Raw genomic sequence first — 16310 nt, 5'->3', positions numbered from 1 at the left:
TGTTTATTCATTCTCTGGGTTCACAGGCCCAGGCTTCACATACAATGTACTGATTAGTCCTTGATGACAGAAACTGCTTGTAACAGGAGTGTTGTTGCACATCCAGAACTTGAGAAGCATGTGCATCTTTAAATAAATATTAAACAAAGTATATACCAATACAAATGAGTAATTGTTAATTTTTATAAATTATTATTATTATAAAAAGATAACATAAAAATCTGAATGGACCCTATTAACTTGGTTATATTATGATTAAAGTTTATTAGCACATTTAGTCCATTAAGAATAACCATTTAAAACACACCAGTAAATAAGTAATTTAAGCATAAAACATATTTGAACTCAGATATGAGAATTAAATTTATTATTATGTATTAAATGATAAATTTAATTCTCATATCTGAGTTAATAATGCAGCCAGGTTATTTCCATTGGTCTCTAAAACCAGAAAATGCTCTTGTAGTTCACTATGTGGAGAGTCTCTCCTGTAGGGAATTAGGAACATGACTGATAGCTCATGTTAATAAGAGGAGAAGCTCCGAGTCCTCTGTGACTTGCGGTGGAGAGTACCAGCGAGTGTATATGTGTGCAATCTGCACCTTAGAATGTCTGTGAGCAAAACCTAATTTATCTGTGTCCAAACCCACCTGATAACAGGCTCTCAGGGAGGAGTGTGGGAGAAGTGGGTTTTCTAAAGATGGGATAAAGTGAATACACGTGAATTAGCTCAAGGAAGTTAGACGTGATTCAGCTGTAATCAAATTCAGTCAAAGAATTTAAGTGAGTTATTATTTTTTATTTTATGTTCTGTCATAATATACTCTATGTTCAAAAGGTTTGGGGTCAGTAAGATTTTGGAAGTCTCTTATGGCTGCATTTATTTGTTCAGAAATACAGTAAAAAAATGTAAGTTATGATAAAATTAAAATGTATAAATTAAATGTAAAATATTCCTGTGATGGCAAAGCTGAATTTTCAGCATCATTACTCCAGTGTTGTAACATGATCCTTCAGAAATCATTCTAATATGCTGATTTGATGCATAAGAAACATTTGTTATTATTTTCTGTTGAAAACAGTTGTGCTGCTTACTATTCATAAATATTTTTTTATTCTTTGATGAAAAGAAAGTTCAAAAGAACAGCATGTTTTAAAATCTAAATATTTTATAAACATTAAATGTCTTTACTGTCACTTTTGATTATTTGAATGCATCTTTGCTGAATATTAAGTATGAATTTCTTTATAAAATCTAAAACTTTCCGATTCTAGTGTATATTTATGATTTACTGAAGTTAAATATTTAATAAAAAAGACAAACAGAAGAAATTAAAAAATGTTACATTTTCAAAGAAATGATTGAAAAAAGGAATTTTGCTTTTTTGCACTTTCTTAGAAAACATCTTAAATTCAAATATGTACCATGATAATGGTATTGCTTGAAGTACCTCAAAGTAAATAACATTATATATGAATATGGTAATTATTAAATACCATGGTACTAGTACTTCTTGAAAGGGCTGTGTAAGCAACAAATTCTGTAAATAAATGACTGTAACCCACTGAAAGCATCCAGGAAGGCAGTCAAATACCTCCATATTTGTATTATAAACTCAATAAAGACACGCCCATTATTAATACATATACTTTTATTTTATATCTCTAATAATTCATATATGTCTTTGTCCTATACATATTTTCTCGTAACAGTCTTGGAGACATACATAGATCATAGTACAATAGATTTTCAATATTTTGATAGACAGAATATTAAATTCTGTTGAGAAAGAAGAGGAAAAGTCAGCACTGGACTGAAGCACACACACACACACACACACACACACACACACACACACACACACACACACTCACGCCCACAGATGCACAATATAGACTCATGTCTACGGCATGTACACACACTGACGGAACTGACCATGGCTTATTACTTCTCTACCTCAATGCACAGCTCACACATGTCAGTTCGACAGAGAAATCGAGATCCTCACATTTTCCCACTCTACGAAATCAACGAGTCAGCACAGAACGTCGGACCGCACAAACAGCAAGACTCACAAAATACGCATGCACATACTTAGATGTTCAGTCACTCATGAAAAAGAAAAAAAAAAGTCTTGAGAATCAAGGCTGAAGCATTTGAAACAAGCACATTAGTTTTTGGTATCTGCTACTATGTGTAACTCATAAAGAAATATGTAAAAAAAAAATAAATGCTCAGAGCCTCCTGTTGGTATTAAGGAGCATGCTAGTGGTTGATCAATATGGGTTTTTCAATAAACAAGTCTTCAGACTTATACACTTGGTCTGAATAATTGGTCCCCTCCTTGTAAATGCTACATGTACATGGAAACTGGTATAGGCAGACAAAGAGTTCCAGTTGTAAATAAACAAAATAAGCATTATGTGAATGAAATCCACCACAAATAAATACACATGCCTAACAATTGGTACATATCCACCAAAAGTAGGCTAAACACTTAATAACTGTTACATATACGGGATTGGTGGACAAAGACACACACACACACACACACACACACACACACACACACACACACACACACACACACACACACACACACACACACACACACATATTCACTCAAACACACCTGTGCAAAACAAAAAAACAAAACACATCTGAACAACCTAAATAAAAATGATTTGGGCTCTTGCTTCTCTCATAAAAATATTTCTCTCTATCTGTGTTACATTCCCACATTTACCCTTTCCACATCTGAAATGTAAAATAAAACAATTATTTAACACATAATTTTTTTTAAAACGTAAGAAAAAAAGACGATATATCCATAATTAATGATGGATTCAGTCCCTAAACCACAAACAGATTCACTGAAGTCATACTTACTGTACAAATTCCGGTTATAACAATAAAGAAACAAAATTTTTGGCTTTATATAAATGTGTGTAAAATATACCTGAAATTGGTCACGAAACCATAATATAACAATCTTTATGTATTTAGGTACTATTTAAAGAACAAATTATTGTAGAAAAACTATATATATATATATATATGATATATCTTCATAAAGTAAACTGAACCATTTGTGCGTCCATTCTTGTTCCTATCCCAAACTTCACTGAACAGATATACACCACCGTTCAAAAGTTTGGGGTTGGTACGATTTTTTAAATGTTTTTTGAAAGAAGTCTGTTATGCTCACCAAGCCGCATTTATTTGATCAAAAATACATTAAAAACAAATATTGTGTAATATTTTTACAATTTAAAATAAGTGTTTTCTATTTTAATATATTTTAAAATGTATTTTATTTATTTGACAGGAAAGATGAATCATCAGCATCATTACTCCAGTCTTCAGTGTCACAAGATCCTTCAGAAATTATTATAATATGCTGACTGATGTTTAAGAAACATTTTTTTATTATCAATGTTGAAAACAGTTGTGCTGCTTAATATTTTTGTGGAAACCGTGATAAGATTTTTTTTCCCCAGGATTCTTTGATGAATAGAAAGTGCAAAATGTAAAAGTCTTTACTGTCACCTTTGATTAGTTTAATGCATCCTTGCTGAATAAAAGTAGTAATTTCTTTAAAAAAAAAAAAAATCTTACTGAAGCCAAACTTTTGAATGGTAATGTACATATAGTCATGAGCCACACACACACACACGCACACACATACATATATACATATATATATATATATATATGAACAATGGAAGGACAAAAACACAATCTCAAGAACTTTCCACGGCGGTCAGGAACTCATATGAGCGATGACAGCGGTAACATATGGACGGCAAGAATACAAATAAACATTGGCTGTATTCGGAGGCCTGGCCCCACCATCACACAATACAGGTAGCAGACTCCTCTGGGGTGAGGTGTGAAGGGAGGTCGGCCGGGGCCCTTACAGGAGCCACGGGTCCTTCGCGTTTGTGCTACATGTCCAGCAGAGGACGAAATGTGTCACACGGCATTGGTGATGACAATTGTGTCTCTCTGAGGGCCGCTGGACCCCGAAGCCTCAGGGGTAATGCTTTTTAACAGACGCTATGGGGGTAAGCATTGACATTTTTGGAGTGGTACCAAGATTTTACATCATGAACAGTGAAAATATTTAAGCTACAGGCAAGTGAAGTAAGTAACAGCTCAACTTTAAAGAAATGTCTTAGAGATTGCTTATAAATTACAGGATTTCATAATGCACTAAGTGATATGTTGCAACTCTTTTGCAGTTAAATACCGAACAGCTGTGGGCTAAAACTCCTCTGCGAGACACATAATTACTCACAAAAACTGACATGATAAAAGCACTGGTAGTTACATCACAGAAAGCAACAAAGGTTAACCTTGTGTCATTTTCACCATCTGCCAAACACAAATCCTGTGACTAAACACAGTCTCAAAGTCACTGTATGGATGCATATAGTGACTCACAGCCATGAGGCCCTTTGATGTCTATCTTCACATCTCAAACAGAGGAAGTTTACTAATGCAACACAGCATTATTGTGTTTGTGCTGCTGTAATGTGTTTAAATGTCATAATTATGTCTGTCTCACTTATTAGACCTGACCAGATATGGTCATGTATGTGTTTTGATGTTTTTGTCTGTCTAGGCTCACCTGTTTGAAGGTTCCTTTGGTGGTGACCAGATAGTAGACCATGTAGGAAGGCACACAGATGAAGGAAGATACCCCAATGCAGTAGCCGAGCACTGTGGTCCAGAAAGGGTACAGGTAGTCAAACAGCCTCACCTCAGGCGGGAATGCCAGGAAACTCCCAATAATGAACTACAGGCATGAAACAATGAGGGGAAAAAAAGAACAAAATACATTTCTGCAAAACCGCATTTGCATATCTGACATGCCGGGATCTGTTAACTGATGAATGACGTATGTGTGAAGTCTGTCTGAGAGTTTAGGAATAGCTCAAATTAAAATGCTGTCATTATTTACTCCCCCTCATGTTGGTCCAAACCTGTATGACTCAAAAAAAATAATAGTTTTTTTTCTTCACACAATTAAAAAGTCAGTGGGTTCCAATGTTATTTTTGGATCTCATTGACTTTTATTGTGAGAGCAAAAACATTTGAAACAAAAACTTCTGTTGTGTTCTGCAGAAGAAAGTCATACATGTTTGGAATGACAAGAGGGTGAGTAAATATTGACAGAATTTTCATTGCCAACAATCTCTTTTAGTGTATTTGTAAGTGAATGCACTTTCTGGGCTGGGTTTCTATAGCCCAAGCAGCATAGCATATGCCAAAATCATGGGTCTTGAACCTAGGGAATGCATAAACTGATACAATGTATACATTGAAAGCAAAATAAGTTGCTTTGGCAAGTCACCAAATGCATAAATGTTATGTAATGGACTGACCAATAGGAAGCAGGGACAGATGGCTACCCAGCAGACCCTCCAGAAAATACCAGGGGCAAAGCCAAGCATCAGCTGCACGTCGTTGCAGAAGCGTGTCGTCCCTACACATATTTTACAAACACACTTAGTGCACATTGCCTGAAGCGGCATATCGGATTACGAAACTATTGAAGTGCATGATAAAATCTTGGGGCTTATAGATGGTAGCTGGATAAGAAACAACAGATGGACAACAGCATAGTATAAAGTGATAGAATGACCGAACAGTTTTATAGTTTGACATTATGACTTCTCTCCCTGTAGTAGTGACTAAAATGAGATTTTCATAGACTCTCATAGAAAAGGGTGCACTGTCCAAAAGAATCAGAATGCTCAGAAAGTCTCTAATAGTTTTAAGGGAGTTGAGAAACTGTAATACAAAATAATTGTGACATATCAAAAGTATACAGTACATTTTCTGGCTCCAGCTCAAAAGCCTCTAAGGATGATCTTGTCTAGACAAATCATTAAGAAACTATGTAAGAGTTTGCTCTTGGTTGCATCAAACCGACACTGAATTAGACCAGTGGAACAATCAAAATCAATTTAAGTGATTTTTTGAAAGATTAAGCTGGAATCCAATACCTACCATAGAACCAGGAAACAGCAATGACTTCGAGGAAGACTACGGTGATAACAGCAGGGCCCGTGGCATACTCCTCAAATAGTTTAACAACAAACGCACCACCCTACAAACACATTACTTCAGTATTAAAAGGAATAATGAATGTGCACACTTTAAAAAATGACATGTTATTTTGGTAAAATTCCAAGTTTGGTCTCTGGACAATGTTTAAAGTCTTTAGTTAGAACTAAAAGAAAATCCCCCAACGCAGAACAGGATTTTTGTTAGCTGTGCTGTTAGACTCACGTAGGTGAGAGTGGAGAGGGCGCCCAAATAACAGACACACACCAGGCCGAGCACAAACCATTCTCTTCTTTTGGCCAACAGGTGGGGGAACTCGTCCAACATGGCTGTAATTACACCTTCCAGACCTGCAAACTGTAGTGCGCAAACACACAGAAGAGAGGCATGGGATAACAGAAAAGTAGGTCAAGGACCCATTGAACCTGTATACCAGCATTAATCCAAATAATGGTCCTTATGGTAAATGTAGCACTAACTCAGTGGTTTTTGACAGGGACAAACATTATAATGAAAGAAAATTAGACTACATATAGAGTTATGTCATTAGCAGACTGTAATAAGCCATGTCTAACATGACTTCATTGTGTGTGGGTTCACCATAAGGCCAGGAAAGGGTTAACTCTGCGCACTAAAGACCTAATGTAATGAAACACTGTTGACAATACATCATACTAAAATTCAGAGACAATAAGCTGAGTAAACAGAGGGAAAAAAGCTCATTCATTAAGAGAAAACTGTCAAGAAAGAAAGAAAGACTGACCGTGCTATCCAGCCCCAGCATAATTATCATGAGGAAGAATATGATGGCGAAGAACGTAGCAGCTGGCATATTGGCAATAGCCTCAGCGTAGATGATGAAGAGCAGACTGGGACCTTAGAACACATGCATTCAATCAGCACAGGTACATCAAATGTAATTTCCGTGTGAACAGCCATATCACATTGGGTGGTTTCTCACAAACTTTCATATGCAGTGATTTATTTGATATTATGGTTAGATATTATCATTCAAAATTCTCTAATTCAAACTTATTTGAATGGAAATAAAGAAATGTGGTGCTCACCAGCATCCTTAGCTACAGTCTCCACGCCTTGGTGGCGCATCTCTGCCATGTAGCCTAACACTGTGAAGATCACAAAGCCTGACAGGAAACTGGTCAGACAGTTCACTGAGCTTGTGATCAATGCATCTCTGCAAATCAAACAGAGATATAAAGATCTGAGCAAAAAGAAGAAGGACAAATAAAAAGATAGGGAGCAACAGAGAAAAGGGGTTCTAGAAAATAAAACTATTTTTTTAGAAAAAAGAAGAAAATCTGAGTGGTGATGTGGTTTCTTACAGCACCAAATCAAAAGATCCCAACCCTCTATGATATTCTGGTCTCCAGATAAGTGAACATAATTTCCCCCAGCCTGTTTTATCGTAAATAAGGTTGCTTAGAGAAATAATAGCACTCCTCTCCTCAACAAGCATTAATAATTCGAGGTAACATATTGGCTGTAGCCTGAACAGTGCTGGAAGATTTAGGGCCGGTTCACACAGAACACATTTTTCCATTCCACTGCGCTACTTTTCCATTGTTTTTCAATGTAAACATGCGCTAGACGAACGTCATTAACCATTGCGCTCACGTCTTTTGCAGCATCTCGTGCATGACACAGCGTTTTTAAAAACACGGCGCTCAAGTTAAAATAAGTTCAACTTTTAAAAAACTCTCTAGACCCTGCATTTTTTTCTTCTTCAATGACCTGCGTCTTGTGTTTTTTAACCCCAAAAACACGTTCTGTGTGAATGGCCCAAAGTGTAATACTTAGAATCAGGGTTTTCTTCAAACAATAGCAAGTGATACTAATAAAACAAATAGAGAGAAAAAAAAAGCAAACTTCAAACCTGCATAGAAACACATGCAAAAAGTTGCAGGGGGAATAAAAATGGTGCAGGGGGAATAAAGTTTACATTTTAAGCTAAAGTTTGTGATGACAGAACCTTGGAGCAGATAATAGAAAATGAGTAGAAAAGGGTATGAATGTGAGCCAGGTGTACTTGTAGCAGTTGTTATGAAAGGGATTGTAGCTGGCAAAGGCCAGGAGAACACCAAAGCCTGGACCCAGAGAGAAGAAGATCTGTGCAGCTGCATCAAGCCAAACCTGAAAAAACATGAATGGAGTGATTTGTCTGTAAAGATTTTCATTCATCCATATCATATCTGACAGATAGCAAGAAGTATGTGTTTAGGGGGAAGACAGGCACAGGAACCAACACGGATTGTTGCAATATCATAGTATTCAGAATGGTTGATTTAGTTTCCACTCACTGAAGTTGTTAGAAGTTTGCTCCAATCAGGTTTCAGGTAGAAGATCACTCCTCTCCATGCTCCCGGCAGGGTGGCCCCTCTTATCAACAGGATCAGCAACACCAGGTATGGAAAAGTAGCCGTCACCCACACTACCTACCAGAGAGAGTCATGAAGAAGCTGCTAATCAAAGGGTCTAACTGTGCAACTGCTGAACAACAGTTTAAATTCAAGTTTGCCACTTTCCCCTTGAGGTTTTCTGTATATCTTACCTTGCCGGATGTCTTGACCCCCTTCCAGATGCTGAAGTAGACAACAGTGAAGATGAACAACAGACAGAGGGCTAGCTGCCAGCTCACCCAGCCCAGCTGATGAAGACCAGGGGACAGATGAACCTGCAACACCTGCCGTCTAAGGACATGAGAGAAGTTGGTTGACAGTTTATAAAGGTAGACACAAAGGCCTGTAGAAGCTACAATTGGGAGATAAAAGTGCCACAGAATAGTGAAATAAAAGTCGGAAGGTGAATCTTATTGCGCAGGAAAGGACAGTTAGACATAAACAAGGAGCAACATTTATATGGAAAACAGGAAATTCCGGCATCACATAAAACATATGGGAGCAATCAACAAAATAAAGTCTCTAAATCTCTCCTAAAGCAGCGGATATAGACCCAATCCCCCCTGCATCTTTCGAGAGGGAGCAACACATTCTCTTTCAATCACAAGAGTCTCTTGATGGTACAAGAAGCCTGGTGAAGGCAAAGTTCTTAGTTTATATCCCTTTAAACCTTGCATTTACATGCACTTACATGCACTTACATATAGAACTCCTCAGCGGGAGAGATGGAGTTTTCGGTCCAGGATACATTCAAGTCGGTGGACAGGTAGCGGGTGCAGTTGGGAGTGTTCCACCGGTTGTTGCAGGTGGTCCAGGGCAGTGTGGGGCGAAAGGAGGACAGGAGGTAATAGAGAGCCCAGGCCATTATGGTATTGTAGTAGAAGGCAATGTAGAGTGCAATGATGCAGATGGCAAAGCCTATACCTGGAAAAGAACAGGAAAAACTTGTCTAACTCGGTTTCAAGCACTTTCCACTTTGGGGCAGTGGGTGACATTTAGGACCAAGTTCCATTTACATATAATTAAGTTTCTTAAGCAGTTGGCATTTTACCAGGTAAATGTGACAATTTCCATAATAGAGTCTTGGCTATCAACAAAGAGAGAGTGGAATCGGTAAGAAGTTCTTGAAGAACGTCAAGGGAGAGTGTGCTATCAGCCCAGCCGTTATCTGTCTGACTGTTAACCCTGGTCCTCTGTCTCAGAAGTCTGAGCCATGTGAAGTGAACCATTCTTACCCTTGAAGATGGGGCAAATGTGTTTCCAGATGGAGATACACCCACTGCGGTGAAACTGGCCCAAAGCCAGTTCCATGTAGAACAGAGGCACGCCACCAAACACAGCCATCAGCAGGTACGGCAGGAGAAAGGCACCTGAAACAAGGATTTAGACAGGAAATGAAACTTGAACTTCACGGTTCCATTGCATTGGTCTTAACACATCCTGAAAGCACTATTATACCTACAAAAACAACATAAAAGGTGCTAACATACACAAAAAGTTCCTGTTCAGACAAGCCTCCGGTGCTTGATTAAAGCTTTATATGTGAGCTTTTGACGTGAATGCTAGATAGCTGTTGATTGAGTAGCAGCGGGCCAGATTATTAAACAATATAAGAAAGTCCCACCCATGAGAGCCACAATTAATGGTGTTGGATGCGACGAGTGTCTCTCTGCCTGCTCTATCTCTCATGCACTCCCCTTGCATGGTGAAACAGGAAATTACAAAGATTTTATTACTTCAAATTCAATGAAAGGAGACTAAAGCCTGTTTGCACTGACGAGGTGAGCTGGATCACACAAAGAGCAGATACAACAGCAAAATTCCCCATTGTCTGTTTGTTCTTTTTAAGCAAACAGTACCTAGTTGATCTTGTCTTAAAGACGGAAATATTTCTTTTAATAGGATGCAACACAATATTTGTTTAACTCCTCTAGAGTGCATCACACTCAGTGTTGCCTGCACTATTGCCTAGTGCTCCTCACTTTTGACCTTACCCCCTCCGTTTTGGTAGCAGATGTAGGGAAAGCGCCACACGTTGCCCAGGTCCACTGCATATCCGATTACCGACAGCAGGAAGTCCATTTTTTTGCTCCAGGTCTCCCTAGGTGGATCCAGGCTGGTCTGCTGGACCACCAGAGTCCTGAGTGTTCCAGGGGTGCTGCCCCTGTCCATCCCAGCGCCCGCACCTTCCCTGGGACTTTGTGGGGATGTGCTGGGATAACCGTTGGAGACCTGCCCAGGCCCGGAGCAGGATTTCTGACCCTTCTCCGCAACGCTGTCCGCAACCAGTCTGCCATTCTCTTGCGACTCCTGTTCTTTCTCCTGCTTTCCCCCGTCCTCTTGATTCATCATCATTGGTTGTTTCATCTCCATGGTGAGGACTGCTGTTAGGGTTGAGACGGTGGTCCTCTTGCACTGGCTGATATCGTGCCCATGAGGGGATAGAGAGCCTGGAGAAGAGGGGCTGGGTGCGGAACAGAGCGGGCTGGGATGGAGAAAGCAAGGAGAGGGTGACTGGTCCTTAACCTGTATGTTTTAACAAGCTCAGGTGGGAAAGCAAGGAAAGACTGCTCAGGCCCAGCTGCAGGACAAAGAGAGGGGAATTTCAGATTGCGCAGAAGGGAATTTAACATGGATTTACCCCTGTCATTCTCATAAAAAGTGTTCTTAAGAAGTGACACATCATCTTTGACAGAAAAAACATATGTTGTTTTGCAAGGTTTCTGAAGATTTTGATTAAATGTGCCCTTAAAACATGGCTGTAAAAGCTAAGTGAACTCCGTACATGCCACAGCAACATTAAGCCTTGGGGAGCTGCCAAGACACTTTTTTATTCTCATTATCCCTGACACTGTTGATACTTAAAATTACAATAAGCGACTGTACCCGATGTTACACACAAATGCATTACATCAAAGACATACACTTAACCCAAACTTGAAAAACTTGATTTAAACAGATCATGTATTACATAAACATTTAACAGTGCAACATGTGAGAGTTAAGTAATACCAAACATTACAACAAGTTAAACTCATGTAAAAGACTAATACAACTATTTTACTTTTATTTCAGGGCAGGGTTAAACAAGTTTAACACTTGTTGATCAATACCAATCACTATCCAATACAAATATATTGCATTTTTAAAAAAAAAAAGAAGAGTGATTCAACATCAGAAATTAGCTGGAGGGTAAGTTGCTTCTAGCAACTGCATTACTTTCCGCATAGCTTTCTCTAAAAGCTGTTTGTAATTACTAGTTGAAGTTCAGGTGCAGTGATGCAGATCAACCAGATATTACCCAAGTACTATTCATCACAACATAATGATCATCATAATAATGTCAGGAATAATTGAAAGGGGAATACAATTTTTCCCTGCTTTCCTTTTCTTCATACTATTGCCTAATTATAAACAGCTAACGCATTTCATTTAGTTTCCATCAGGGGATATTTTTTCCCGCCAAAAATGTTTATTATTTATTCAAAGTGAATAATTTGTTCCGCTAAAACACATTTTGAAAAAAGAAAAATACTATTAATGATTTTATGATGGCTGTGGAGAAGGTGGAAAGCGTTCCGCACTATTAAATTCAGACAAAAAGTGAAATGTTAAAATGTTTGCACATATCCAGCATGGCAACTTATCAATACAATTAATTTGAATATAAAAGTTGAATTGTCAAACATACAGGAAAATTACACTCAAGCATTGTTTATGTGGAATGATTAAAAAAGTTAATTGAAAAAAAGGAGAACATAAGGACAAGCAAAAGTTAAATTATCATGCCATAGTATCAATCATTTAATTAAAACATAATAAAAATGCAAAACAAAATGTCATTTTCTGAGCTGCCTCCACTCATCCTTCTCATCCATGTGTCACAAGAAAAGATAAATAACATTGATTTACAAGTTTAGATGGTTTTCTGGACAAAGATGATCTGATTGGCAAACTGCCTGATTTTTATTATTTACAGCTGTATCTCTTTGCTACTTTCTGTCCGTTCTTTCTTTGCACACACTAAATCATCCCACAAATCGGCGCTCTTTTACACAGCCTAAATCAACCCTCTTAATGCTTAGCGTCTAAGACACCTCAGTTCATTTTTTTGTCCATAATCATAGATAATAGCAAGGTCAAGATCAGTGCAGCTTTGTTATGGTTTGTTCGGTTACCAGGATAACAGGATTACCAGGATCTCAAGTCAGATGTGTGTAAAATAACCCGTTACTCCACTATCTTCATTATTACACATCTGATATACACATAAATGCCAAATGAAATAAAGTTAATATGAACAGTTTTACAGCCACTAGATATTAAGATAAAACACTTCCAGCCCCATTATAGCATCATTAGACCCATTAAAATGAGCTGCCAGAGTTCTTCTTGGTTCTCAAAAACCTTCACTACAGCAGAACTAGACTTCCACATTTTAATGAACTTGAAATGTCTGTTAAAGTACAGCTTTAAGATTTCACAGCACTACATAAATTAACATAAAACTTTGGACAAAGAATCAACGGCATACATAGATACACCAAAATGCCCCCGTTACACATGCAGGCGCGTACAGACACACACAAGCAAAGACTTGCCACCCAAAAGCGCTTCTTTAAAACACACACAGAGGCACAAACACCATGCACAGTGCAACCCTACCGTGCTGCGGTTGAGCAGTTCTGTGGGGGTCTGTGCTAGGGTGGTGACCAAAACCATCCCTGGGAGCCCAGCGCTCAAGACACACCCCCTTCACCCCTGCTCGCTCTCTTTCTCTCACTCACTCTGTCTTCCTCTACTTTTTCTGCAACCAAAGAATCTTTTAAACTTGCTTTGTGGTAGTCACCCTAAGGCACTTCAGATGTAGTCACATAGAATTAAGCTCAGTGATATAATTATGACCCCTACAACCAAGCATCTGTTCATGCAAAACACAAAAGGCATGAATAGAGAACTCCAGTCCTCATCAAATGGGTATACGCATAGTATTTATTTGTGTCAAAAGAGGCCTGACCTACATTCTCAAAATCCCACTAAGATATTTGACTTACCCATAGGACCGTAACTGACGTCAGGTTTAAGAGAGACTGCCTATTAGTTTAAATGAATCGCTTTGATCTTATTAATACACATGCAGGTCAAAAGTTTGGATACACTCACTGACTCTATTACTATTTTATTATTACATTATTTCGAATTATGTAACAACAAATGCTTAGCAAAAATGTACTGAATGAGTTTCTATGGTGGGCACAAACACATACATATAATTTATATATGTATTTTACATACATGTAGACACAAAACAAATGTCAAGTGTGTCCAGACTTTTGACTTGTACTGTATATACTTAATTACGTGCAAACAAAGATCTTGTTGGGAAGCTCGCTGTACAAATAGACTAAAAACAGTTAAAATATAGGCCTTGTTTGTCAATTAATCTTCTAAGTGCCATGGCAAATAAGTGAATTACGCACACAATTGGGAGTCTAATTGTAAACAAGATTTTAGAGATAAATATGAACACGCAACATGGTTTCCACATTGACTTTTAAGCTGTACATAATGTAACAACTACATATTAGAAGTAAACAATAAGGGTTGAATCAACAGGAAAAGATAAATACATTACCCTTCTGTTCTCCTGAATGATCTGCAATCCAGAAATAACACAACTTAGTGATTGACACAAAACATATCTATCACCTTTTGAAAATTCAACACCATGCACTACAACACAACTGACACTTCAGCTTCATCAGCAGACTATGAACTTTTCTAATACAGCAAGGTATCATTTTTTAACAGCATTAGAATGTATTGTTTACTTGAATAAAAGCCATCACCTCAGGCAAACATACAAATTAACCACACGCACAAAACAAATAATGCAAGATAATAATAACTAAAGATTTGCATTTTGAAACACAGAGCAAGGAAAGCTGGATATTTTGCTATACAGTGTGCAAAAACTTTCAGGGGGGGGTCAACTATTTTGATAATTTCGAAGTAATTTATGCAGATTAAGAAAGAAAGAAAGAAAGAAAGACATTCTAACCGTTTGCTGCATTATTAATGAAAGTAAAAGTGATTTTCGAGGTGCAATCTGTCAAAATGAACTTTGAGCCCTGCAAATTGTATCCATTAGCAGCACCAAAAGCTATTTGTGATTGCTGACAAAATCTATAATAAAAATCTATAATAAAGTGTTAGAAAAAGACAGTATGTCTAATGCTTCATCAGCATAAAATGAACAAAGTGACCAACCGTAACTGATTAGATGATAGTATCAAGTTCACACAGGTGTCCCACGTAAAGGTGTACTTCGCCACATTAACCAAGAATATTCCACTAATGTCCAACAAAGTTATAGAAATACTTTTCTGTCTTATTTTTTAACAGCATACCTTGTTGTAGCTATTTAAAATCGTACTAGCATCTTTTTGTATGTCATAATCTGAGCAGAAAGCAAGACAAGTTGGCACTTTTGCTAATCTCTTACATATTGTTGTGATTGTTCTAGTGTCCTTATATAGACAATAAAGCGTACAGAAGAAGGGACAGAGGGATCAGGACAGAAGGAGGAGTGCTGGCAACATGATAAAAGCCCCAAAACGGACCGAAGGAGAAAGGACGTTTAATCTGTATAATGACCCTAACTAGTGAAAAGTACACAGAGAATCATCTCAGGTGAACCGCATCACAGATTTTTATTATTATTTTTTTTTATATATTTACCTCCATAAAACCGTTTTCAGGTGCTCTCCAGTTTCTTCCATCCATCCTTATTCATTCGCTGTCAAATTTTTTATTTATTTATTTTTCAATTTTTTTTTATCTTTGAGTTCCTTCAATCTGCTATCCTATGAAAGCAATACTCTCTGGACATGTGTTGGGAAGAAACAGCGCCCTCTACAGAGCAGTGAATAACTGCAAACAAATTATCCAAGCCGTTTTTACCTACAGGTACAAATAATACACTACATTTGACACAATATTTTTTAAGATTTGCTTAGCATATAAGATGGAGAAAGTGTGACCTACCTTACAGATGTCAAGTTGAATTCTGCAGCTCATGCTAATTTCATGTTTTGCTGCATCCCTCAGGGCCCACGGTGGGAGGGGACATACAGGAGACAATACAAACTATTTTCCCCACATAAATGATGTAAAGAACCAATAACATTTGCTGAGGATCCATTACATCCAGTTTTTCTTGCCCATCTAAAGGTTCTGATAATATTGTGTCTCAAACGTCCCCAAGAATCTGTCTTATAGCTAGATATAATAGATGCTACAAACCTGTTTTAAATACCCAAAGACAAATGCATACAAGATCCGGCACACAGACAGCTCTTCTTGAAGAACCAAACTTCTCTGACAGATATACAAATACACTTACAGTGTGGAGAACAGCGTGTCTTTCCAATCTGTCTGAGCTAGTAGGTTAATCCGCAACAAGTCCAATGAACTGAAAAGCAGCAGGGAAACAGAGGGGTGGGGTGGAGGTATCTAAACTAGGTGAAACAGATTTTTAAGGAGGGAAATAAGAAGCTTAGATTGTGTCTGTGACAAATGCACTCCCTTTAAACTTTCTCTCAAACAGTGGCAGATTGGGATGTGAAAGAATTAAGGGCACAAACATTCAGTCAAGAGTCTCGTCCCATTTCAACACTTAACAAGAGAGTTCTTGGAATCACTCTTTGTTAGGATGAGGACTCGGAGGCATAATTGTTCCATGGAATGGCCAACAAAAAGGTACCTTTCCTCAGAGGTCTTTAAAACCGTTTTAATCTTTTGTGAGGCCCTGGTAT

At 37.8% G+C, this 16310-nt stretch overlaps 1 protein-coding gene across 6 annotated transcripts; it reads right to left on the bottom strand.

Annotated features, from left to right (window-relative positions):
• Positions 1 to 1634: 1634 nt before the first annotated feature.
• On the bottom strand, positions 1635 to 16034 carry slc6a4a (solute carrier family 6 member 4a). 6 transcript variants are annotated; one of them, XM_051862038.1, is made up of 17 exons: positions 15541 to 15747; positions 15235 to 15456; positions 14129 to 14149; positions 13159 to 13300; positions 10488 to 11074; positions 9729 to 9863; positions 9195 to 9417; positions 8646 to 8784; positions 8395 to 8529; positions 8124 to 8227; positions 7144 to 7271; positions 6840 to 6952; positions 6302 to 6433; positions 6020 to 6119; positions 5392 to 5492; positions 4635 to 4802; positions 1635 to 4060 (listed from the first exon to the last, which is right to left on the bottom strand). In XM_051862038.1, the coding sequence occupies exons 5-17, from the start codon at positions 10864 to 10866 to the stop codon at positions 3977 to 3979; spliced, it is 1941 nt and encodes a 646-aa protein (XP_051717998.1). In that variant the 5' UTR covers positions 10867 to 11074; positions 13159 to 13300; positions 14129 to 14149; positions 15235 to 15456; positions 15541 to 15747; the 3' UTR covers positions 1635 to 3976. The 6 variants fall into 6 exon arrangements, with proteins under 6 accessions (XP_051717998.1, XP_051717997.1, XP_051718000.1 ...); XM_051862037.1 differs by lacking the exon at positions 13159 to 13300; XM_051862040.1 differs by lacking the exons at positions 13159 to 13300; positions 15235 to 15456.
• Positions 16035 to 16310: the final 276 nt, after the last annotated feature.

This window comes from Ctenopharyngodon idella, chromosome 15 (genome assembly GCF_019924925.1).
Source record: "Ctenopharyngodon idella isolate HZGC_01 chromosome 15, HZGC01, whole genome shotgun sequence".
In the NCBI taxonomy this organism is placed as follows: Eukaryota; Metazoa; Chordata; class Actinopteri; order Cypriniformes; family Xenocyprididae; genus Ctenopharyngodon; species Ctenopharyngodon idella.
Note: the sequence above shows the minus strand (reverse complement) of the source record. Positions and strands in the feature narration are given on the sequence as shown.

What these genes read in the sequence shown, in the direction of transcription:
- slc6a4a (XM_051862041.1), bottom strand. Translation starts at nt 10,866, where the DNA reads ATGGAGATGAAACAACCAATGATGATGAATCAAGAGGACGGGGGAAAG. An exon ending in GGGTCAAGACATCCGGCAAG is followed by an intron (nt 8,530 to 8,645) that starts GTAAGATATACA and finishes TCTCTCTGGTAG; the next exon opens with GTAGTGTGGGTGACGGCTAC. An exon ending in CCCTCTCCACTCTCACCTAC is followed by an intron (nt 6,120 to 6,301) that starts GTGAGTCTAACA and finishes ATGTGTTTGTAG; the next exon opens with GGTGGTGCGTTTGTTGTTAA.